The sequence below is a fragment of the Phalacrocorax carbo genome, chromosome 10, assembly GCF_963921805.1.
Source record: "Phalacrocorax carbo chromosome 10, bPhaCar2.1, whole genome shotgun sequence".
Lineage (NCBI taxonomy): Eukaryota > Metazoa > Chordata > Aves > Suliformes > Phalacrocoracidae > Phalacrocorax > Phalacrocorax carbo.
In genome coordinates this window covers 25,601,629-25,623,948 of record NC_087522.1, presented here as the reverse complement: position 1 = coordinate 25,623,948, position 22,320 = coordinate 25,601,629, and the positions used below count along the sequence as shown (strand labels likewise).

The window sequence follows — 22,320 nt, the reverse complement described above, 5'->3', positions numbered from 1 at the left end:
CCTGGGGACAGGAGAAGGAGGCTTCCCTCTTGCATGATGTGGCTATTCAGACTCCTAAGCTGTGAACAGAACTGTCTGGCAGCAGGTCAGAGTTGGCTCAATATTTCCTAAGCTGGTGGCCCTTGAAACACACTTAAAGCTTGTATTAACCAAGAGGCAGCCACATACCTGTGCTGTTCTGTTTAGGACCCCTAAATGCACTAGTATGTGTTGGGGTTTCTAATGCTTCTAGATTGTTTTGGCTACACCTCCATTCTTCATGAACACTCAGGGCACGGCAGTGATGTTCTTTTTCCTTCTCCTACATATTCCTGACTTATGCGTGCCACAAGTGCACTCTTTGCTTTGCCAAAGACCTCTGTGCTATGATGAAGAGTAGCAGAGTGTAGAAGCTGCCTGCTGGCTGGCAGAGTATTAGCTATAGAGGGATAACTCTTCTTCTGGTCCTGAATTGCTGCAGGTGTACTTAGGCCCAGTTGTTAAGCACTGTTCAGCAGGAAGGACCTATCAAACCTCTTTATCTGTCCTGTGTTTCTGCCCTTGAAAGCCTCTGAGGCTGCTGAGACACAGTGGGGTCCTGATCCTAGTGCTCTGCATATTCAAACCTGAGGACTGATGGATATGTTCTGTATAAGATAAGCCCAAGAGCTTGAGGGAACAAAATAAAGGAAAAGCTGCTATTTTTTTGAAAAACAAACACACCAGCCCCCCACGGTCCCAAACAACAGTTTAAAAACAGTTCACATTACGTCTGCTTGAAATTGTTGTTGAGGTGCACTGTTTGTAGTAGCGTTTTGTAGGGAAATCCTTATTCTGGGTTAGCACATGTGATGTGCTTGGTTAAATCATACTTGCAAAACTCAGTCAAGCCTCCGCCAGCCACACGGGGTGAGCTGCTTCGGAGCTTTTTGGAAGGGTGATAAAGGGGGAGGAAGCCTGAAGTCATAGGTGAGCATTCTGCAGTCACTTAATGCCAAATGTTAACAGCAGCTAATGAACCAAAATGGATGTTTAACAAGCGTAGACTGAAAAGGGGGTGGGGATTCAAACACTGTTAACTCCTGAGAGACTGAAGTATCACAAACATCTTGCTGCCTGCCTGGTAGACAGAGCAGAAATTAGCCTTTTACAGCATGCTAGGTGCCTTGAAGTGTAGTCTGCCACAGACAAAGGGATCTGAGACTAATGCTGTTTAGCACTTTTGTGAGACTGCAAAAATGCATCAGTTGTTGAAAGGTCTTGCCCAAAGTATCCCTAGCACTGTCCTTTGTGAATGGGGGGAGGGACTGCAGACCAAGAGAACAAGGCTAAAGGTTTTTGTTCTGAATCAGTAATGTCATTCCTCAAGAAAAGAGAAAGTATTCCCAAAAGGCAATTAAAGATCTAAACACCAGACATTAAAAACACTTGGATTTAGCTATGAATTTACCTGTTATCCTAGGTCCAAGATTGGAAGAAACCTCTAAGCTTAAGCCATGCAATTAGAGGTGTTGGTGTATGAGCACTTGGAGACTAGCTTGTTAAATAAATCCACTTTGAATACTATGTCCCAGGTAAAGTATTGTCAGTGTTGTACAGTAACTGCAAGCGTTCCACTTGCTGACCTGCAACTGAATTATTTGTTGCTGCTTTGTCCTAACACACATGAACATGAAAAGAGTGTGCCTGCCTGGCTTGTGAGGTAACAGAGACAACAACAGTCAGGGATAGAATGACCTGAGAGATGCTATAATGAACACTGAAATTTACCCCGTTAGCCTGGATATTTTCAAACACTAACTCTGGCCTTTCACGTACAGCCAAAAAATTCTAGAAGGCAGTTACAAAGGGTAACACAGAGGCTTGACTTCAATTCATCTCCTGAGTTCTCGTCAGGCTATCATTAGGGATGGAGTTAGGCGCGGCCTGAACCTGCTGTAAGGACAGAAACGTCCAGTGGACAGGACCTCCGATTACAGTACAACCAACCTGAAATTCCACAGGACAAAGTCTGAACAGACTTGTTTGTCCTGGGAAAACATGACCACTGGATCATAATGGGCTGCTTGAAGGTTTCCAGAAACAGTGACATACTGCAGCTTATGTGACTGAGTCCCCTAAAAGAATGTTTGCACTCCAGAAGTTCCTGCCAAGAGCTGAAGTAATGGGCAGGAGACAACACACTGGGAATGAAGAACTGCTTGGCCAGACCATACCTCACAAATTTTGGCATGGCACTTAGTCCTGCCTACCCAAAACCAAATGGATTAGTAAAAAGAGAGCCTGTGTAGTAAAGAACCAGATGGAGGGGGCGGGGGGGGAAAAAACCCAAACCCAAACCAAACACATCTAATGATTTATATTAAACTAATAGCTCTGCCTGGAGACTTAGTTTTCCATAGACGCAAATGGGGTTCCCTTAACCACAAAGGCTTTAGTTGAAACTTGTTATTCATGCCATGTGAGAAGTTTTGTGTGTGAACAGAGAGATGCACACATGAACTTGTGGCTGTGCCTGAATCCCGCAAACCCTGTTCTTCCTCCATGGCTTCAAACGTATAGATGCATCTCTCTGCCTGATGGGCAATGCAGTAAAAACATTATCTAGTCTTTTTCTTTTTTTATAAAACCACTCCTTGTGGAACGCTTGTACATCTGTGGGTGGCAGATAATTAATTTGGTTCTGATGTCTTCCTGGAAAAGAATTTCTAAAGTATCATGCAAAGCTTGGATTTCCTGTTGATGGTGAATTTTCTAGGAAGAGGAAGTTAAAGATTCTCTATGATGGATCACACCCATTTCCCTGAAGCAGCAGCTGAGCTTGCTCAACCCATTAATGCTGTTTCTGCCCTGTAGGCAAAATGTGGGTCACAGAGACTACAGGACAGCTGTGCTCTGTGATGGCAGCTGAGCGTTGTGGTTAGTGTAGAACTCAGTGGCACTCCCACAGCCCTGCGTGGAGCTTGGGGCCATTTGCGCTTTGGTTTACTTTCCATTCCGCTTCTCCATCCCCTGTGTCCGGTTTGCTTGGCACCAAGCGCTAAGGCAGGTGCAAGTATGTGGCAATTCTGCAGAGAGGCCCCGCAGAGCGTTACAAGCTGCCCTGCGCTCCCCCTTCACTCCTGCCCTGTTTGCAGATCAGCAAAGACCATGGCCCTGCCGAGCTCAGCTCCACTGTTCAGGCAGGTTCTCCCTGACTCCAGTGCAGGCTGTGCAAAGTGGGGCTGCCACCGTTGCATTTCTAGAGCTGCTAGTGCTATGCTTATGGGCAGCAGGCTGCAATATTTCCCTCTGCTTGTGAAGAAAGCTGGTGCTGGAGTGAAAATGGACTTGAACACCCCTCAGACCAGTAGGTGATCGCTTCTAGGGCAACTGGGCTGACACTGGCTGCAGACTGGTCATGGGACTGAACCCGAGACAAAGCCATCTTGGCCTATGGAAACATGGTTGAAAAATACCCACTACAGGCCAGCGGGAAAGGTTGTGCAGAGCAAGGAAGAGCAGTGAGGCTGCATGATATGAGGCAAAGCGTCTTCAGAGGGACCTTGCGCCAAAGAAAAAAAAAAAAGAGGAACAGAAGACGACTTGCAACCAAGCATTGCACTGCTGCCCAGGTCCAGGCGTCAAGGAACTGGAAAACTCAGGGGCTGTGAGGAAGTGGTACTTTACCAAGCTACCTAGGTTCTTAGAAGATCAAAGAGGATGAATATCAGAAGATGTTTCTGAAGAAGATGAACAAATCCTTGCTGAAGGGAGGGAGGGGACAATGGCTCTGTAACTGGAAGAAATTGGCTGGTTTTCTGTTGGAACATCTTGACTAAGCAGCATGGCTCCAGTGAACGTTTCCAAACCAAATTCCAAGCCAAATCATCTCAGCTGCTTTCAGCACATCCATTTTACTGGCCGTGTCCTCCTGTTTTTCGTCATCCAGTAACCCTGCTTGCAGAGGTTCCTGATTTGTCGGTCTCTCAGCTTAAACCAATTATAGCTGCAGCTTGAGACGTCCTTTCTCCACAAGCAGTGTTGTGGGACCTCTTCCCCCTTAGTGTGGGGGCCCAGAATCTCTCTGCTTCAGTCCCAGCGCTTTCACTGGGTCCAGCTATTACAGATCCTGCAGTCCCTTCCTCCCTGCATCTCCCTTCTATCCTACCAGCTGGAAGTCTTCTTCCAGGCCCTGCACTCTCCCCCTTTGACTTCACTACCTCTTTCCTTCCTGAGTCTATTGTTCCTGCTTTCAGCAGGAGGCTGACACCAAAACAGTCACTGCCCCCAGCTGTGACCACAGAGCCCTTTCTCTCAAATTCTCCTCAGGGCTTTCCCACAGGTGCCACACAGTTCCCAAAGAATGCTGCATTGTGGCCACCTCTGGAGATGAAGCACTGCTACCTACTCCCTCCACCCAAATTCCTCATAATAACCTGTTTGACAGCAGTGCTGGCACCCTGTCATAACCATATGTTTTCAAAAGAGCTTCACAGTAAACTAACAGCTGTCTCACCTTGCCTCTTCCTTGGCTCAGCCTGCCCTGCTTTCAAGGGTCACTGTCTTCTGCCGTAGGCACGCTCCCCATGCTCGTTGTAGGGGCCACAGGCAACTAGTCCCGGTACTAGAGGGGTTCAGTTTAGAAAACTGTGGAGAGTGGGGTGATCTGCAGGGAAGAGGGATTACATGTCCTCTGGAAAATGCAGAAGGATCATGTCCGATAGGAGGACAGCCCTACCAGCTCTGACCTCACGCAAATTAGTACCTGTGCTGGGGACTGTCCTCGAAGGAGGGCGAGGTAGCCTGGGGGCTCCTTGCTGCCCAGTCTCTCCAGCTGGCTTCCATATGGTGTGATAAGCTTTACCTGAAGCTATACATTGCTTGAATGATTGTCACCTGCCTAACAGCCTGCTTTTAGCGGGGACACCTGTAACATCTCCAAACTGACCGTTACAGCAAGGTCTAAAACCTGCCCTCAGATGCAGGAAACCCCAGGGCACATCCGCCAGCTCACCCCTGCTCTGGAGTATCCCCAAAGCCTCCCAGGTCCCGAGGACGTGCCAGGCCAGGCAGAGGTGATGTGACCAGACATTTGAAAATAAACACTTGATTATAATATTGCAAATGAAGTTACAAAAGAAAAGCCTGAAGATACATGTATACACACACACACTTAACAACTACCCAGGAGCAATTGGGAGCAGCATGCTCCTTTCCCTGGCTCCACGCTCCAGTTACTCTTCCCATCAAATCCCAGCAATTTTGCCCGGCAGCCTCTCAACACAACTGGCAGAACTGAAAGGGACAGTCTCTCTTCTCCGTTTCACACCTTCCTAGTCCTTCCCTTACTTGCTTCAGCAATCGCAGGAGCAGGAGGAGATCAGCTCAGCGATGCAATGGCAGCTGGTATTTAAGAGGGGTAGGGACACAGCTCAGCCCACGGCCACTGCTCGCCAGCACGGTTGCAAGGGACAGCATGTCCAGCAGGACTGGCCTTGGGGCTGCAACACAACCCCGAATTGGATCAAGCCAGCCATGACTGTGCTCCTCAGTATCTCTCGAGTTACTCATTCATTACATTCCTTAATTTGTGTGGTCCTTCTACCTTTGCTGGCTTTTCGCCAAACCACAACATTTGTCAGACTGCAGTAAAATTGTGTAAGTCATAAACCTGAACAAAATATTCACTCTACACGTAGCATATTAGCGCCTTATCTTAGATCTTGCTGGAAGCATTGCATGGAGTCGGTGTGTGACATGGCTGCCCACCTCAGTGCCATACTTTTTCCTAAGGAGGCAGCTACTAATTACACTCAATCTGGCATGCTGGCAGCTTGTCACCCACGACCCTCAGCCAGCTGCTTCCCTTGCATCAATCCTAGTGAATACGTGGCCTTACAAGAACACAGGGCAGCTGGCTGACCTGACAGAAACCCAGCCCAAGCCCAGGAAGATTTCTATATCATTCCTGACAACACATGAAATGGGGAGCATCTTCTTACTCTGGGAAAGGACATACCTGCTGAAAGCCTGTCCCATGCACTAGCAAAAGGGAGAATGCTTTCTATCTGACTCCCCTTTCCTCCATCTGTGGCTATGCTTACTCTTTATACTACTGAAAACAGCCAGGCTGCCCTGAAATGCTGAGCAGAGCTCTCTCCCAGGGTTACTGACTATCCCCAGGGGAAATCATGTGGATTAGTTAGCATCTGTAAACTGCTTGGTACGAAAGGAAAGGAGAAAGGGGAAGGGGGGAAAGGAGGAAGAAAGAAAAGGAGAGAGAGACAGAAATAGGCTTGTGTTAGGAGTTGCTCCTCTTCCCAAGGCATGATTTTAGATTCCTGGTACCCCACCACTCATGCTGTGATCCATGGAAAACTGTATCTCCCTGTTATTTTTCAGGCAGTTGACTGAATTTGCCGGCCCCCTTCCCTAATCTCATTCAGCACAAGCATGAAAGGCCAATGGGTGGGAGCAGGACTCAGCCACCCTCCTTCCTCTCCAGCACAGCCCTTTCACCCATGGTCTTTGCTGGCTAGGGAGAAGAGAGCAAGGTCTCTTCCCCTCTGCCACCCTCCTTCTGGAGAGACTCCCAGAGAAGCACTTTCTCTTCTCTTTGGCTCAGACCTGCAAGTGCAGGGCAAGTTTTACCCCCATCACCCCCAAGCCTCTCCAGCTCTCTTTCACCGTAACCTCAAGCCCTCAGGACACAGGAGTTCTGAACTGAAAATGGCTGCCCAGTGGTATGGCGGACTCCAGGAACAGGTCTGGTCACCTCCCTTTGCTCTCTTGGATGACGCTGGGGACTATCTTTTACTGACAGAGGAGGGTCACAGCAAGGCACTCTGATTGAGGCTACATCGGGCTCAGGGTCTGGTGTCACACCAGTCAGGAGGAAAGAGGCAGATGTCAGATGTGATATAGATGGACAGGGAAGCTGAGGGGCCAAAGAGCAGCCTGCCAGCTCGAAACTCAGAAATTCAGCACCAAAGTACACGAGATGCAAAAGAAACAGATGCAGGAAATAGCAAGGGCTGTGCAGTGACAGCATGCACTCGCAGGGAACAGCCAGCAGCAGGAGGTGTTTCCTGTACTGACAAAGGCAACAAAAAGAAGCTGACTGTGTCTCAGAACAGCAGCATGCTCTTCCTGCTGCTTTTATGTAAAACTGATGGATAGGATCAGCAGCCTTGCCAGGACTTGGAGCAACCAGCATGGGCTGGAAGGCCTGCAAGGATCCAGCTGAGGTAGAGAAGCTTGAGTGACCCTGCTGTAGCAAGCTTTCCTAAGACAGTGCAGTGAACAAAAAACCATGCACCCTCCACAGAGGAGGGCAGCCTGCACTCTATCTCCCCATTTCTCCTAGCACAATCAGGCAGAGACAAAGTGTGACACTGACCTATTGGCCTCCAAGGCTGCCTGGGCTCCTCTTGGGCACGTGCCGTTTCTCTCTCGCAGCTCCAGCTGGGGTAATGCCAGCATGAACAGACTCTGTCCCTCCTAACCCTTGCAAGACATCTCCACTGCACAGCCAAACACAGGCCTAGTGAGAACAAAGCCAGCAAAGAAGGGGAACAGCACCATACGACAGATGGTGACAAGGTAAGAACAAGCAACTCAGGTTGAGACTGCTTGAGCCAACATGAACACCACCACTCCCAATGCATGCTCATTGCCTGAACTTGCTCCTCTACTCAAGGAGATGCAGCTTACACAGCCTCCATGCTGCCACCACACACTCCCTCTCTCCTGTCCCACCATCCAGCTTCAGCTGTCAGGACCCTGATCAGCCTCCCCATGGGTGTGGGGGTGTTTTCACTTAAGCTCAGCCCAGAGCTACCAGAGCCTGCTTAAGTTGGAGGAGTAGTGGTCTCTGGATGTGCATTGTTGATCCTGACCTGTAAGCTGGTTTACCAGCCTGGCCTCAGACTTGCCTTGCCTTATCATCACAGGCATGCCTGGCAATCTCTGGGCCCGATTCTGACCTGTAGATTGACTTCCCAGCTTGGATGCAGACTATCTCATTACCATAAGCTTGCCTGGCGATCTCAGTTCTTGGTCAAACCTAGCCACTAGCCTGGGCCTGCCTGGCTCTCCTTGCTCAGGTACCATGGGGATGGACCACAGCTGATGAGGGCCCCGGCCTGCTTGGGAACCACACCCCTCACAGCTCCCCTTCTCCTAGGGCGCAGCCAGCCCTTGCTGCACCCTGATGGCAGCTCTCCCGGCCTGATTGCCAGGACAGCTGCACCATGAATGGGATCAGGGAACTCAACTGGTTTAAAAATAGCTGTGAGGAAAAAGCTATCAGTTACTTTTACCTGAATTGATTCCCCAATACTGTTTGTGTAATCCCAGAAATGGGCATATAGGCATAATTAAGGTAGCAGTGTAAGAGCAACAGACACCAGGAGCTACTTAAGACAAGACTGCTACCAAGAACGAGCCCTGGCAGGCTGGATCAGGCTTTGCTACCCGGTTCAGAAACTCATCTCAGGGCAGCTCAAATCAGATGTGTCAGCCAGGAGCCTCTCATCTTACTGTAGGACAGCATGGCTCGCATAGCAGGTCTCACTCTGACCACACAGTCAGAGGTCTGCTGATTCCCAGAACACAAGGCTTCGGCCCCCTGCTGAACCTGCAGGGTTTCTTTGCCCAACAACTCAGTTGATCCTGATTGCAGCCGTACGTCCCAAGACTTTGTGAATTTTGCTAAGATCATGGGTCCTCAGTTCCCATTGCAATGAATTCCACAGTCTACCTTATGTATCTGTGGAAAACATGGAAATGAGTGAACTTTTGGGGTTTTTTTTGGGGGGGGAAGGGGGATAAAGCATGAAGCCATCTATATGCCATTGACTTTTAGTTAAAAGCACAACCATATCTTTTCCCTATTTTTCTTGCATTATAACTGAGTGATTTTCTAGTCCATTCCCTCCTGCCTCCAAGAAGGTAACAGAACATTTTAAGGCCCTCACACCATTTTTGGTCTGAAGTAACAATCTTCTTTACTGGCACAGGATTAGGCAGTGCGGCTTGAAAAGCCTCCAGCTGACTAAATCATTCCCAAGTCTGTTCACTTGTGCTGGTGTACCAGGCCTGGTGCCCTGAGGTCCAGCTGCTGCAGCAGGTGATGCCTGACTCATAGACTCATAGAGTGTCCTGGGTTGGGACGGACCCACATGGATCATCGAGTCCAACTCCTGGCCCTGCACAGGACAACCCCAAATTCACACTGTATCTCTGAGGATGCTGTCCAAGTGCTTCTTGAATATCATCTGGCTTTGTGCCATGACTGCCTCCATGGGGAGCCTGTTCCAGGGCTCCACCACCCTCTGGGTGAAGAACCTTCTCCCAATACCCAACGCAAACCTCCCCTGGCACATCTTCCTGCCAGCCCCTCGGGTCCTGTAAGCACTCACCTGGGGTTTTCTCCTCAGGTAGCAGCTGACCCAAGGCAGGCATTGCCTCCCTGCTGTTCTGCAAAGCTCCCCCCCTCTATCCGGGCCCGTAGACACCACCACCACCCCACCCCCCACCCCCGAATGGTGGTCACAGGGGCTCCCGCCAGCGCCGTGAGGGTGCTGAGGGAGCTGCGGCAGCGGCCGGAGCTGACGGGAAGGTGGTCCCGGGCGTGGAAGCGTCCCCGATCGTGTTTAGCTTGGGCGAGCGGTTTGCAGCGGAGGCGGCCGTGACACCTGGGGAGCGGCGGGAGGGTGATGGCGGGGTACCGAGGAGGGGCCCCGACCCGAAACGCCCACCCTGGAGGCCGGGGCCGCCCCTCCTGAGACCGGGGGAAGGTGGGGACTCCCAGTCCCCGCGGGCGGCCCTGTCGGGGTTTGAGGGTTTAACGGGGGACCGGGCCGTAACGCCGCCACCATGCGCGCCCCTCCGCGGCTCAAGCGGCACTCGTACGGCGGCCATTGGGCCCGGCCGGCACCCGTCGCCGCGGTGGCATCTGGGAAGGAGAGATGATGGCGGCGGAGCCGAGCAAGACGGAAATCCAGACTCTCTTCAAGCGCCTCCGCGCAGCACCGGCAAACAAGGTTAGCGGCTTCCCGCCCCTCCGAGCCGGCCTGCTTCCCCGCGGTCACGGCCTAGGCTCGGGGTGGGCCCCGGTAGGCTCCGGGGAGGGTGGCAGGGACGGCGGGGCCGGGTTGCGGGAGGGTGTGCGGAGGAGCGGCGGCGTCTCGGCTCGCCCGCGCCTCAGCCCGCCTGTCCCTCTGCCTCCGCTTCAGTCCTGCTTCGACTGCGGCGCCAAGAACCCGAGCTGGGCCAGCATCACCTACGGGGTCTTCCTCTGCATCGACTGCTCCGGCGCGCACAGGTCCCTGGGCGTGCACCTTAGCTTCATCAGGTGCGTGGGGCCGTGGGGAGCGGGGACCCCGGCCCGCGCGGCCGCCGACTGCGCCCCTCCGCGGGGGAAGCGCGCGGGGGCCGCGTCGGAGAGAAGCGGGGTCGTGGAGCCCTTGCCCCGGGGTTTATGGGCTGGCTGGCGAGCTGAGTGGGGCTTTAGGTCACTCAGCACTTCCCAGATGGAGTTTCCAAAGCAGCTCAGTGGATCTTTGGCGTGTCGCTTCCACTAACCTGGCAGAAACGCTGTCTGGACTCGGACTGCAGAAGCCGAGAGGAGGAGAGCACAGTGTGTGAATGTTGCCAGTGAAGCAGCAATATGGAAGTCTGCCTAGTAATGCTGAGCAAGCGAAAGCGGAATATTAATCGCTCTTCTCTGTATTAGCCTAATGGGGAAGGCGGCATTGGATTTTTGGTTCTTCTTGTCAGTCCTCGTAACAGTTAGCATTTTCAGTAACAGACCTGTGACCTTAACTTGCTCAGAGATAAGTTGAGTGATCGGTATGAGGGATACTCTGTCACCCAGCTTTATTTGGTGGTTTTCTCACTTGCTTTGTCATGTGTTCTGGCCTGATCTGTGGGGCGGGCTGAATGTGAGTCTCTCATGTTGTGATGAGATCACATGGAGAGCAAAAGTTGTTGGCTGTGGTTTCCTAGCTCAGGCTCTGCCCTCTTAAGCAATACAGGTGAGAGGTCCTCTGAATGTGGACACTCTTATTTGGTGTAAATCTGAAACTGTGGGGGTTTTCCTCACTTTAAAAGTTCAAATTAATTTCTCACAGGAGCAAAAAAGTTACTAAGGCGTTCCCTCTTTCCACCTTTGCCTCCTCTACTCTGGGATAGTAGTGGGATAGACATCCGACCATTCTATCTCAGAGCTTACTTTTGCATTTGGTATGCCTTCACATTATTAATAGAAATAATTGATTCTCACACAGGTCCACAGAATTGGATTCTAACTGGAGCTGGTTCCAGCTGAGGTGTATGCAAGTGGGCAGCAACGCCAACGCGGTGAGGAGCCTCTGTAGGCATTTTGCTTGCTTTCCCTCTTGCTAATCCACATCCTCTGTTTCTTGTACCTTTCCTTTGTGTGGCTTTCTTGGTACCAACCTCACCTGTTTATTTTTTTTTCCCCTGGGTACCAGCCTCATCTGAAATGCGTGACAAGGGGAGGCGTTTGTTAGGTGTGCTTGGCAGTCAGACTGTGACCTTTGACGCATTGTGTTTTTTTGATGTGCAGATCTGTCATTTCCTTACATCTCATTTAAATGAGAAGCATAGTCCTCTTAAATGAAAGGAGTTAGTAATACTGATCAGTTTGAAAGCTCCTGCTCAGCACTGTGACCCAGAAGCATCCTTCTGTGGAGGACAGGGATGGCTTCCTTAGGCCGCTGGGGCATGGAGTGAGACTCCCTTTTTACAAGGAGTCCCATGGAGAGGACAAGGGGGCATGGACACAAGCTGCTCTTGGGGAGATTCCGACTGGACATGAGAGGACAATTTTTCACAGTGAGAACAGTCAACCATTGGAATAATCTCCCCAGGGAAAGGGTTGACTCGGCCACATTGGACACTTTTAAGATTCAGCTGGACAGGGCGCTGGGCCATCTTGTCTAGACTGTGCTCTTCCCAGAAAGGTTGGACTAGATGATCCCTGAGGTCCCTTCCAACCTGGGATTCTGTGATTCTTGGAGAAAGCTGATCAATGAATGGTTGGTTCATGCTGTGTGCTCAGTATATCATGCCCTGTCTCTAGGAAGCTTCCTTTTCCTGTTAACGTCTAATCCTTGCTCGAGTATGATCTAGCAGTCAGGAGACTGAATATTCCTCTCTTTTCAGACTGCTTTCTTCCGCCAGCATGGGTGCACTACCACAGATGCCAACGCTAAGTATAATAGTCGAGCTGCCCAGATGTACAGGGAGAAGATCCGGCAGCTGGCAAGCGCTGCCATGGCCAAGTATGGCACTGATGTAAGTCTGCAGCTCTCTACTGTTAGACATGTAGTGCTGGATGCTGGGTCTTGTAGCGTATCTTCTTTTTTTCCCCCCTCTCCTCTCTTCAGCTGCTTATAGATGGACTGAGTGGAGCCACTGGGCACTCCCCTGACAAAAGTGATGCTGATTTCTTCATGGAGCACACACAGGTGAGGAGAACTGTCTAAACTAGACAGCCATATAGCTCCCAGAGAGCCAGCTGTTCAGCCAGGAGTAGTCCCACTTAGTTTGGAAGGATTCTAAATTGTATACTTATTCAGTAGTAACATGGGAGAACTAAGATTCAGTCATAGTCATTACTCACAAATCTAAACCGTTCCTTGTAGGGCCTGTAATATTCATGCCCTTTGTTTCCAGACCATTGTTATCTTCAGGGAATACTCAGAGCTACCAGCTACTCCCTGGAAAACGCTTTGTACTGCGTTAATGCATAGTCTCTTTGTACAGTTAAGCAAGAACTGGTTATGACTTCGAATTTCTGGTTTAGTCAACTTTTAAGTGCCTGGTAAAGTCGATTTGGGCAACTGCCTGCACAATGCTAGATGGACTTTCTCAAGTGAATAGAGTAATGTGAGAATTGGAAACATGGCAATAAAGACAGCGGAAGCCAAGATTATTTTTGTTTCCAGGGCAACTCATTCACACTTTCTCCCAGATTTAAGCTCTGCTACTGTTGAGTGATGCTGTTGTTTCTCCTGGCCTTCTATTCACCTTAGCTTCCTTTTTTTTTTCCTTTAATTTTTGTCCCTGCTAAGGGAATGTGGATTTGTCCATATATTATCTTCAATGAAGGCATAGTCTGGGGTTTGGAACATGTTTCCTTTGGCCTAAAACTGAATACAAGTCACTAAACCTGAAGTAAGTTTAGGATTTTTCAGTTCATCTTCTGCAAATCACTGGAATAAGCATCTCCTTGCAGTCTTCCAGTACCTGGGATGTAGCCAGTGCCAGCCAGAATCCTGCACAGTCTTCCCCGGAGGTGGAAAAAGCATCAAAGTCATCAGAAGGCAGTGAAGTGTTGAGTGAGTTCTCTGCTAAGTAATTTTTCCAAGAACCTGACTTTATTTCTAGGAGAATACGCTTATGTACCACAGTTGGAAGGGCTGAGCTTTTCCTTTGGTTCAGGCTTGAAGGAGTGGAAGTTTTGTGCGCTCTGTGATGATTCATTAAATCAGTGTAGACTTCTGAAAACACTGCTCTGTTTGGGATCAGTTCTCCGCTTTTCCTCAAATGCGCTCAAAGCTCTTTTGGGGATTAGCTGCCCTGTTTCCCTGCTTCCAGACATAATTGTCTAAACACTTTTCTCTGTGAATTTGGTGAGTCTGAAAACAGTGTATGAGTATAGAGCAAAAAAACCTGTTTCTAGGGTGAATGACAAGGGAACCAAGAATCTGGGGGCACAGTTGTGATTTGAAACAGCTTTACGTATTGGCCTGCAGAGTGTTTGCTTTTAAGGTGTTACAAACACTGCAGAGGGAATAACTTGCTCTGTGGAGATGTAAAGTTGGTGTGCTTGGGAAATTGCATGTTTCAAACTGTAACTTAGCTTGTTCTGGGGGGGCGCAGGGAAGGGCAGAGGAGGTAGCAGAGGTACTGTGAGCACACTGAAAAGAAAGGGGTTGAGAATCAATCTGCTGAGTGTTCTTTTCTGGTTTTGTGCACACAGGTTCCAGCCAAGGCCCATCTATTGACTTTTTGAGCACATCTCCTAAAGCTCCTCTAGGTAAGTAATACTCTCTGCTATCTCTCAGATCAGCCTTGCTCTTATACCTGTTGTACAACTGTAAGCTCAGTGGAGCTGGCTAGAACTGACGAGCCAACTTTCAGAACATCTAAAAGAGTATATCTTCCTGTGCAGCCAGTACCAAGGATCTCCCTGAACCACAAAACCAAGCCCTAGTTTACTGGAGGTTTCCTCCTCCTTTGGATGGTTGAGTTCAAAGCTGTCACCTTCCCAAAAGTTTGTTTGTTTTTGGTTTTTTTTTTCATTTTTTGAAAATGTGGGCAAAACTTGGCATTTGCATGTCAAGAACTTGGCTGGTCAGGGCTGCATGACTGTGGTGGTTGTGTTTTGGTTGGTTTGGGTTCTCCCCTTCCCCCTGCCCCAAACCTTTGGAGGCAAAATGAATTTTTAGCTTCCAGAGTAATAGGAATTTGTATCTGACTGTCCCCTGCCATTACTGGCCTGGCTGCATACAGAGCATCTAACTGGAGCTTCTTTCCTTATGGAGAGTGTGCTCCTAGCCCACAGTGGGTGGGTGGAAAGCCTGTGTCCTCAAGTGTCTGTTTATTTCCCATGTTTTATGTCTCTTCCTCAGACATGTCCATGTATCTTTCAACAAAAGGGCCTGCTCCTGCCAGAGGTAACTGGCTAACAGCTGGCCTGCACTGGCTGCTTCTGACAACTCTGCTTGCCCCTTCTGTGATTCTGTTTTCAACTCTAACTTTGGCTTCCTGTGCTTGGAGGGAGAGAATGAGCCAAAGCTTACATGTACAAGCTGGTTTAGATCCCAGTACGGTACTTCTCTGGAAAGGGATCTTATTTCTGTTAAATGTTGCCTGACAATAATTTAAAAAAAACAAAAAACAAACAACCCCAGATCAAATGTTAGGAATAGCAAGCTGAAAACAGTCTTGGATAGTATGAATGTTTTGAATGATCCTATTTCAAAAACTTATGGCAAGACTAGAAAAGATACAGGAAAGGCTGTCAAGGATGTTATAAAGCATGGGTTGACAAAAGTCACGTGGGTGTAGAAAGGAAGGAGACATTTCTGTGGAAGAAAAGGTTGACAGGGGCGATAAAAGGTTTTTGGAGCTACATCTTGGAAGCTGGCAAAACGTCCTGGGCAGTCCCTCTGTGTTTGCGTTGTTCTTACTCTTTTCCCCAGGCATCTGCTGCTTGGCTGGACCTTGGGTGGTTTGAAAAGTGTGGCATGTTTCATGCCCTTAAAGTGACAGGTTCCTGGTGTAAGGTGTTGGGCAACCTGTTGCTTTTACAGCACAGTGCACTTTAGGTCCATTTTGTCATAGGTCTATTAATGGAAACATGACTTTAGGATTCTTGCTTCTTTGTCCCCAAGGCATTGGTGAGGCACTGACCTTCATATGGCTCAGAAGCTGGCTGCATTCTCTTGGATTTATGTATGGAATAAATCTAGTCTTTCTTTAGCCTACCCCGTTCCCTCCTGGGCAGGGTCACCAGCTGCATGACACTTGGAGGACGTATTCAAAGGTCTTAATTCACTTAAAAGTTTCTTCAATAACGGACATGCTTCTCTAGGCCACCAGCCTGCAGTTCAGAGCTTCTAAGTGCATCTTTCTTGGCTGGGTGAAGTCAGCCAGGCTTCTGATGTGAAGCTGCATGGTGTGCCCTGGACTCTAGCAGCTGGACTGTGGTGGATGTTAGTGCGGGTTGCTAACTAATTTTGGCTATGTAAATGAATTCACTTCTGCTTATTTGCTGCTTCCCTCCTCTTGCAGAACTTAAACCCTCCCTCATTGGAAAGAAGAAGCTAGGAGCTGCCAAGAAAGGGGTACGTCTGAGCTCTTTTTTTAATGGAGAAGAGGTAGAGCATGACTTGTATTAATGCCGTCCTTTCCCTGGCCCTTGCTTTCTGCCCTTAATGAAGCTGCGTATCGAGAAATCCATTTGGGGGAGGGAGAGCTTTGATTATATCACTGCTTATTTTGAAAGATGGCTTGTATATTAATGGACAAACCAATTAGGTTTTGGATCATTACTTGTGGTTTGAAGCATATGTGGCTGACCTTTTAGCACTGGCCACTGGTGGGTTAACTCTTGGGTGTTCTTCCATACTCTGTTGCAAGCTCTACTGTGTCTGTAGGTTGTGACTACACCTGGAGACCGAACGCCTGGTTGGTGCAGCAAGGAGTAGGATTCTGCTTTGCTTCTACAATGAACAATCTAGGGTGAAGAAATTGCTTTTTGTTTTGCTTTGTTTTTCAAGTTGGGTGCAAAAAAAGGTCTTGGAGCCCAGAAAGTGAGCAGCCAGAGCTTCAGTGAGATTGAGCGGCAAGCCCAGGTGGCAGAGCAGCTGAGGGAGCAGCAGGCAGTGGAGTCCAGGAAACAAGCTGAGGAGTCCATGTAAGTGCCCTGTTTGGGCCAAATACCTTGCATACATAAGGCAGAAGTAATACGAGGTTAATGTTGCTCACCCTAGGACCGCCTAATGTGAGTACAGGACATGATGCGTGATAGGATGAGCAGTAGCTATAAACCAATATAGCCCTTACAGCAGGGCACGAGTTATAGTGCCATATTTTATTCAGATTAGCATCCCTGGAAGAATTTAAAGAGCAGATATGGAAATATTTTGTGTTTCTGCTGACCTTTGGACAGGACTGAAAAAGGCATTGGCTGAACTAGACGGGGCATTCTGTCGGGGTGGGTGGGTGGGGCAATGCTTACAGTGAGTTAACGGTAACCCAAAATGGCAATTTTTTTGGTAACGGTAAGTTACACGGTTAGCCAAAAGAGAGTTGAATCCCAGTGGAGGAGAGATGGGAAGACAAGGAGTAGCTTCTGTGCAAGGATTTTTGGCAGGGCTGTTGTGGAAATGGGTGTTTTGCTGGGCTGTCATGGTTACTCTCCCCCTTGCCCCTCCACAGCATGGGCTGGCAGGGAAGGTAGTGAGCTGGTACCCACTGTAGCTCTTTCCTTTAGAGTTACCTCAATGCGACTAGCTTATCAGGAACTGCAGCTTGATCGGAAGAAGGAAGAGAAGAAACTTCAGAACCTTGAAGGGAAGAAGCGCGAACAAGCAGAGAGGCTGGGCATGGGCTTGGTGTCCAGAAGGTACTTGGTTGTGGACGGTATAGGACAGATGGGTGCCTCGGAAGCACTCTGCTCTGGAAAAGTTTCCTGAAGGCAGTAGCTTGCTGCTCTCCTAACAGATAAGGAGCTGATTTAAAGTACTTACATGCTGGACTATGTCTAAAAGTGCTTCAGGCCCCAGAAAGCATGGGCACTCAGTTCAGAGGTCCTAGTTCTCACTGGAGCTTTTCCAAAGATGTGTATGGCCGGACAGTGTCTAGTCCTAGAGCCCAGCTGCTTGACAGATGTACCCATGCAGAATACTTCCCTTGAGAAGGTAGCTGAAGGCTTCTGAGGGAGTCAGGATAAGCTAGCTAAGTGGTGAAGGGGGCTGGCATCCCACAGCTCTCTCGAGACCTGTGGTGCCTGCCCTGCCTGTGAAGGCCTGATTCAGTCCTGAGGCAGACTGGCGGTAGGGGCTGGATACTGTCGGACCCATTGGCCCTGACTGCCTGTTTGTTGTGCTAGTTCTGTATCGCACTCAGTGATGTCTGAGATGCAAGTAATCGAGCAGGAGACGCCACTGGCTGCAAAATCTTCCCGTTCCCAACTGGACTTGTTTGAAGATGCTGGAGGCTTCACATCTGGACCCCCCAAGTAAGACTTAGCTTCAATGTAGTCTTTGGCTTATTCCTGAATTTAATGTCTGGCCTAAATTACCTATTTTTGGTACCTAGGTACAAACATAATCCCTTCTCATTCGAAGATGCACTTGGCTCACGATGGGAAACAGACTCCTCGTGGGGTATGGACAAAGAGGAGGAACCCGAGGTGACCATTTCCAATATTCGGCCGGTTTCAGAGAGGTAAGTGCCTGCCACTGCTGCTGTATCTTCCTGGTGTGGGACAAAAGGATTGGTCTAGGAGCAGTGGGGAGACATGCTGCTGTGTTATGACAGGAGCCTTGTGCTGCAAGAGATAACTTGCATAGACGAGCCCAAGAAAAAGGGCCTTCAGTGAAAAAGGCTTGGGCACTTCTTTGCCTCTTGTGTCCCAAAGTTTGACACAGCCTTTATGGTCATCAAGTGCTGCCTGTCCTGACCTGGGGAGAGAACCCAGATGGTAGCTAGCAGTTGAGGGTTTGTTGCTTTCCCTTGATCAGATGGGGTCTGAGAGAAGTCTGTTTCTTTACTGTGTTGGTGAGCTTAAGCTGAGATGTCTCCCTCTTGTTTCCTCAGACCCACCAGTAGGCGGGAGACAGAGAACAGGACATCAGTGGTGGAATCCAATGAAGCTCGGCAGAAGTTTGCAGGGGCTAAAGCCATCTCGTCAGATATGTTCTTTGGGCGGGAGGCAGACACTGAGGTAGATGAACTGTGCAGTGCTTAAGCTGGTACAGCTCTGGCTTCATCTCCTGTTCACTCGAGTCCTGCTTTGTTCCCTTCCTTTATAACCTTTTTGTTTTGTTTTCTGCTGCAGTATGAAGCCAGATCCCGACTGCAGCAGCTCTCAGGCAGCAGTGCCATCAGCTCTGCAGACCTATTTGGAGAGGCTGAGAATGTGCACTCAGGTTTGTGAACGCTCAGTGGGTTGAGGAAGGGGACAGCTTTGGAGGACCTGGACTGGAGGGGGTCAGGGTGTTCCCTGGGCTAACTCCTGCTGGTTCTCATAGGTGGCGTGTCCATTGGAAATGTCCTGCCTGCAGCTGACATTGCACAGTTCAAGCAAGGAGTGAAATCTGTTGCTGGCAAGATGGCTGTCCTAGCCAATGGGGTGATGAACTCCCTCCAGGTGAGGTTACAGTACGGCACCTTTGGACAGGCTATTGTCATGCTCAGGGACTTTTACCATATCCTGGCTTTATCATTATCATCTCAAATTACATGGGAAGTCCCATGTAGAGACCTGTCTTTTGTAGCTGATGACTATACTACAGTAGCTGAGCAATTCCAGGTGGCCAGTGAACTCTACTTGGCAAACCTTTCTCTTACGTCAGATATGCCTTTTCCCACAAATCTCAGGCAGAACTTAAGGCCATTTTACTTCCTGCCTTTGCATGGGTCCTGTCTAGGGGACCTCGTACAGCATTACAATCCCAAATGCCCCAAGACCTTGTTACGTGTCTCTGGAATTTGCATTGAAGTGTAGCATGGTGTCTCGGTGTGTTTCCTCCCCAGGATCGTTATGGTTCATATTGATGACCCAGGGACTGCAACTCACAGGGAAGCCAGCAAGAGGCACTGGTGCCACCTATGCCTGGAGTAAACTCTGGAGGATTGTCTTAGTTTGTCTGGGGTGGGTGGGGAGGGGAGAAGTTAAGCAGAGGGGTCAGGACATGGCTGTACCCAGGATGCTTTCCAAATATCTCTGGATTCCACTCTATTAAAATTCAGTGTGCCCTCATACCCACTGCTATCTGCTAGTCAGTGGAGACAGGCCTTCTTACAGGGTTAACCTTACTGCTATAAAAGATATGACAGGAACTCCTGGGCTGCCCTCATCAGTGTCCTGTCCTTCTTGGCCCATACCTTAGCTCACTGAGTGACGGAGGGAGAATGCTGTTTTTCTGAACATCGTGTTACTCGGTTCCCACAGATGTGACTTTTTTTTCTCTTTTTTTTGTTTGTTTGTTTGTTCTGCTCAGTGTCCCCAAGCCATGGTGCTGTGGAGTCCTCTGTAGTTGCAGGGTCTGAATGGTCTGAATTTTACCATGGGATGATCCTTTTTACTGTCTTGTAAATCAGCATATATTGATGCAGGAAAAAAAAATATCAAAGCAAAGATTATTTTTTTAGCTTCTAATTACATCATCAGCAAAAAAAGGCCCAGGTAAAGAAGTACTTTAAAGATATTTACTGGAGCCCTGGTTATTGTGTTGCCCAGCTTTGGATTGAGGTCAAAGTCCTGAACATCTGACTTCACCATGAGGTGAACTTCTGCAGTGCAGAAGGGAGCGAGGACTGTTATTTTAGTCCTGCTCCTCTTGCCTCCCTGCTCCTGCCTCTGCTTTTAGCAAGAGCATGTTTTTCCTCTTCCGTGTTGAGGACTGGGGAGTAAGAAGTAAGTGGGGACCAAAGGGCTAGTTAGGCGCTGCCGAGGAAGAGAGGGTGGGGCTGTTAGTGCTGAAGTTCCTGTCAGTGCCACTCTCTGGGCCTGTTAACAGGCCTGGGCGGGCTCTGCCTCTCCGGTGTGGCGCGACGGGCGGGTCGCCCCGCGCCGGGAGGGGCGGGAGGGCTGTGCGGGCCGGGCCTGCCCCGGATTTTGGTACCGGGAGCGGCGGCGCCGAGGCGCGCGGGCGGGGCGGGAGGGGGCCGGGGCGGGGCCCGGCTGGGATCCCCGCTCCCGCGGTGCCGGTACCCCCGGGCCGCACCCCCGGCAGCGCCCTGAGGAGGGCCCGGGGCAGCCCAGAAGACCACAGACGCGGCAGTGGCCCGAGGCAGCGTGCTTTATTGCCCGGTTGGCGCAGTCACTCGCTGGTGGCTGGGAGAGAAAGCGTGGTTAGTGAGCGCGTCAATAAAATAAAATGAATGAGTAACCCCTCCTGGTACCGCTGCAGGTGGGGCTGGGGTACAGGCTCAGCGGTAGTTATGGGATTAGTCTTACTAGCTCCAGCATGTGTTGAAGCTGCTCAGCTTAGGGCCGCTCTAAGCTCTGGGTTACCAGCTCTTAGTAGGCCACACTGCAGAGTTTTATGAACAAGAGCAAAGAGGCTCCCAAAGGCTCAAGAGAAACTAAAGTTCCCCAAGAAATAATTAATGCAAGCTGAGGCACAGGAGCGGGGCTAGACAAAGTGTTTGGGGCCGTAGAGTCCAGACTGCTGAGTTAGTTACCATTAACACAATGAGATGCTACTTTCTGTAGTCATAAGGGCTACACTATGATGCTACAACAAGGCCAATATTTACCAAAAATTACCCAGGCCTCATTTGATAACTGCTGCTTTCTCCCCAGTGCTTCTGCCCACCTGACCCCAGCAGATGCGCTATATGTCTGCAAGGCACACCACCTGTGGCCAAAGAATTTGAAGACTCTTGCTCCTCTAATGTCTCTGAAGCTTGCTTTTCCAAATGACCTTAAAACCCTGTTGGAGGCAGTGGGAAGCCTCACAAGGGAACTCAGCAGAGCACAGGAGCCAGACAGACAGCACCATGCAGTACTTACTGCTGTCTAGCTTATTTGCTATATTTGCTTTGGCAAGTCGTGGAGACATGGAGGAGGAAGCAGAGACAGGTGGCATGGCAATACCTAACCCCTTCTTTTCTAGGAACTTCTATACCTTTGATCATACGCAGGTGCAGCTTTACTGGGCATAACTATAATTGAGCATGAGTGCAGAGCTGCCGCTGGCAATTTAACCACTCTGTTGTCTAGGCTGAGTCTGAACGCAGTTACACAGCAAATCACCGGCAAGTGGCCTGCCCTAGCACTCCCACTGCTCCAGCACCTGCTGAACTGGATGGAGAGTCCCAGTGAGAGAATTCCCAGGTATTTCCAAGTGGAGGTAGAGTTCGCGTCTGCTGGTTGGTCTTGAGTGCCAGCAGAGGGTAGCATAACTCTGCAGCTGGAAATGGCTTCTGCAGAGGAGCTATTCCTGCACGAATCTGGAGCTAGGAAAAAGGCAGGGTTCTTCCTGGGAAGAGACGGGTGGACCTGGTAATAGGGACTGGCAGAGCTGCGCGCACACTAGTGATGTGGACAGAACCCACCATCAAAGCAGGTGCTGTGGGAGGAGGTGCTGTTCCTCTAGTGGGTTCTGGAGAAACCCAAGATGGGAATGGTGCCCATCCTCACAACCATCAGTTCTCAGAGGAGTCTGTCTCTCCATTGGAGCCTTCGCTCTCAGCGTCCATTTTTTGCTGATGGTGTAGAGGTTTCCAGGGAGAGTTAATCCTGGGTGAGTTACGGACAGGCAAATTAGCCGTGTCCCCGCCGGAGCTGGTGGGACCGGAAACAGAAAGCCCTGAAACCTGAGCTACCCTGAAAGAGAAAAGACAAATGCTAGGCAGCCTAACTTGTCATCTCCAACCTTCAGCATAGCCGTTTTGGAGTGAACCTGGCAGGAGGACTTACTTGCAACTAGCATGGGGATGGAAAGATGTTTGTGGCCCAGACAGGGAACACCTTGCACTAGTGCCTACCAGACTTGCTGTGTGAACCTTTGTTCCTGTTTAAACAGATCTTTCTTCTGGGCTGAGCCTGTGTCCTCCAACACTCCTAGTTTTCACCATCCAAAC

The 22,320-nt window shown here is 49.7% G+C and overlaps 2 protein-coding genes across 7 annotated transcripts in view; one reads left to right on the top strand and one right to left on the bottom strand.

The window, feature by feature from the left end:
* Positions 1 to 22,320, bottom strand: part of CSTPP1 (centriolar satellite-associated tubulin polyglutamylase complex regulator 1) — a 112,440-nt gene that overhangs the window by 13,464 nt on the left and 76,656 nt on the right. The window contains exon 9 of one of the 5 annotated variants that reach the window (XM_064462669.1): positions 19,363 to 20,176. The exons of 1 other annotated variant lie outside the window; for it this stretch is intronic. In XM_064462669.1, coding sequence (XP_064318739.1) covers positions 20,170 to 20,176 — 7 coding nt within the window. In that variant the 3' untranslated portion in view covers positions 19,363 to 20,169. Of the gene's footprint in view, positions 1 to 19,362; positions 20,177 to 20,513; positions 22,085 to 22,320 lie in introns of those variants that run through there. 3 more of the 5 variants (XM_064462666.1, XM_064462668.1, XM_064462667.1) reach the window with 3 other exon arrangements.
* Positions 9,656 to 19,586, top strand: ARFGAP2 (ADP ribosylation factor GTPase activating protein 2). Of its 2 annotated transcripts, XM_064462622.1 has the most exons (17): positions 9,656 to 10,007; positions 10,200 to 10,318; positions 11,253 to 11,325; positions 12,154 to 12,285; positions 12,378 to 12,458; positions 13,229 to 13,331; positions 13,976 to 14,032; positions 14,628 to 14,672; positions 15,793 to 15,845; positions 16,281 to 16,417; positions 16,997 to 17,128; positions 17,615 to 17,743; positions 17,824 to 17,952; positions 18,325 to 18,451; positions 18,566 to 18,656; positions 18,759 to 18,877; positions 19,264 to 19,586. In XM_064462622.1, the coding sequence occupies exons 1-17, from the start codon at positions 9,933 to 9,935 to the stop codon at positions 19,282 to 19,284; spliced, it is 1,623 nt and encodes a 540-aa protein (XP_064318692.1). In that variant the 5' UTR covers positions 9,656 to 9,932; the 3' UTR covers positions 19,285 to 19,586. The 2 variants fall into 2 exon arrangements, with proteins under 2 accessions (XP_064318692.1, XP_064318693.1); XM_064462623.1 differs by lacking the exon at positions 14,628 to 14,672 and having other exon boundaries at positions 9,659 to 10,007.